Here is a 2,667-nt window from a genome sequence, read left to right on the forward strand (position 1 = left end):
TCTTACACCCTTTACTTCCTCAGACCTGTTTGTAAATGCATGGAAGCCGGGGTCAGAATCCTAGCTGTATAGTAGATACATATTTATTCTCAAAATCATTCTTATATTAATGTGTTGTGAAAGAAGCTGTGTGACCCTCTCATTCCACAGTTTAAATTCTCTCCCAAGAGCCATACATATTCATTACATAAATGCACTTCTTCACCATGACTTAGTACATCATTTTAAAAGATGTCCAGCCCTCTTCCTTAGCACTGACTGGGGAGGTGGCAGCCATCTCCTCCTCAGCATCATGGCCACCCTCAGACCCCTCACAAAGCCCAAGATAATTAAAAAGAGGACTAGGAAGTTCATCTGGCACCAGTCAGACCTATATGTCAAAATTAAACGTAATTGGTGGAAACACAGAGGCATTGACAATAGGGTGCACAGAAGATACAAGGGCCAGATCTTGATGCCCAACACTGGTTACAAGAGCATCAGGAAAACAAAGCATGTGCTGCCCAGTGGCTTCTGGAAGTTCCAAGTCCACAAAGTCAAGGAACTTGAAGTCCTCCTGTTGTGCAACAAATCTTACTGTCCAGAGATTGCTCATAATGTCTCCTCCAAGAACCACAAAGCCATTGTGGAAAGAGAAGCCCAGCTGGCCATCAGAGTCACCAATCCCAATGCCAGGCTCCACAGTGAAGAAAATGAACAGACAGTTGTGTTCACATTGTGTTTGTATTAATAAAACCATAAAACTTTCAAAAAAATGTGTCCAATCATAGCTCAGGCTCAGACTGAGAGAATGAATAAATAGTATGCACAGACACAGTATGTGTGTGTCTCTCTTATAAATGCATACACACACACACACACACACACACAGATGCACACTCATAGGGTCATGGTTTTAGAATAATGATGGTTTTAATATTTGATCCTGCCTCACACTGAAACTCAATTGACTGAAAGGAATAGTGCAAAGCCATCCTAAATGATGCCAACAATCTGTACTAATTTACAGAGGTTACCAATTGGTCCTTTAGAAGATTCCTGCATTGGAAATGTAACTATTAATTATAATGTTACTGGAATATTTGTAATCACTTCAAAATTAACCTTTATATCCTCAGGAGGTTTGTATTTATAACAGTCAATTGGTGTCTTGTAGAGAAACTAATTAGTCAACAAATGATAAGTACAGAAAGAACACAAATTAGTTCTTCGTTTACTGCTACTTGGCTAAACCATATAATTTGTATTGTAATTAAAATTTTTTATATTGCAAACAAAAAATATTTAATTCAGGGATAGATAATAACAATAATTTCAAATGTGGCAAGAAATACATTGATACATTCACTAGGGTTTACTGTTTAGGCACTCAAAAAGCAAGGAAAAAAAGTGGAAAAAAACTGCAATCTAATTATTATCCAAAGACTTCTCTCTCTTCCATTACCACTGTTGTAATGATGAAGATCCTATCTTCATAAAAGCAAGCAAATATTTTGGAATAAAGAGGACAAAGAACACCCAGGCATGGGGGATAGCTTATTTTCCTTAATTCAGTAAAACATTTTTGGTCTTTATAATATCTCATAAAAAGTAGTGTTTTCAAATATATGGAGAAAAGATTTACAGGGAAATCCTAGCTCTGTCAGTTAATCATAGAAAGTTACAGGTACCACTAGTTTATGTTATTCATCCTCTCATTTAATAAGGAATTGAAAAGAGGCAGAAGTTTGGGGGCTCAACTTTTAGTTATCTTTATTCTGCATGACAAGGCCTTGATGTTCCTGCTTATTTCGGTTTATTAACAAAATGCCTTTCCCTGTGCTACTTATAGTGCTAAAGAACCAAAACACAAAAATGGAGGCATTTTGTATTTTCTTTCATTCAGTAGAGTGATGACAGAGTTAAATTACATCTTCTTTGTGCTCAAATTTTGTCTGTTCATTTACAGCACTTTTATTTCATTTCTAGTAATTGTAATTGATTCTTCTTCATATTCTTTTCTTATTCTATTTCTGACAATTTTTTTGTTTCACCTAATGATATTTTCTATTGAACCACCCCTGGAAGATTTATTTTTAAGTCCCTTTCAGATTGCTCTGTTTTTTTTTTTTTTTTTTTTCTTATGTGGTTAAATCTTTCTCCCGACTTTCGATGTTGGTAATTATTGTTCTAGTGTTGATTTTTGTCATAGATATCAAAATAATGACTTTGTAGGATGATTTGATATGGGTGTTTATTGGTTTGTTTTTCTCTCCAGTGTTCATCCTTTGTGGTCTAATAATTTTGAAAATTTCTCTACCTCAATCCTCCAGTCATAGAAGCTTGGTCCAGATTCTGGCTATAGGGTTGTTTCTGCTTCCTCCCATCCCCCAAGATGGAGATTTAAGTAAGCTGTAGCCCAGTGAGAGTTGCAAGTATTTTTTTTAAATCATCTTTCACAAATAATGAAACCTCAATCCAGCCCTTGCTTTCTATCCATGAGACTTACTCTGCTCCCTGACTCTATATGGACATTCCTACTGACCGTGTGCCATCAGCCAGAGGAGTATTCCTTGGCTTTAGCCCTATTTATCATACTGTGTTTCAGTCCCATAAATGGGACAGAGATGCTTACCTTTAATGGACCAGTTTTCTAGGGGTTTTAGACTCTGTTATTCTAAGATCACA

The 2,667-nt window shown here is 36.2% G+C and overlaps 1 protein-coding gene across 1 annotated transcript; it reads left to right on the top strand.

Moving 5' to 3' along the window:
- Nucleotides 1-292: 292 nt before the first annotated feature.
- On the top strand, nt 293-730 carry LOC115518746 (60S ribosomal protein L32-like). The gene has a single exon (XM_032593790.1). The coding sequence runs from the start codon at nt 293-295 to the stop codon at nt 728-730; it is 438 nt and encodes a 145-aa protein (XP_032449681.1).
- Nucleotides 731-2,667: the final 1,937 nt, after the last annotated feature.

Source organism: Lynx canadensis, chromosome B4 (genome assembly GCF_007474595.2).
Source record: "Lynx canadensis isolate LIC74 chromosome B4, mLynCan4.pri.v2, whole genome shotgun sequence".
Taxonomy (NCBI): Eukaryota; Metazoa; Chordata; class Mammalia; order Carnivora; family Felidae; genus Lynx; species Lynx canadensis.

Excerpts from the sequence above, each read along its gene's own strand:
- LOC115518746 (XM_032593790.1), top strand. The coding sequence starts at position 293 with ATGGCCACCCTCAGACCCCTCACAAAGCCCAAGATAATTAAAAAGAGG.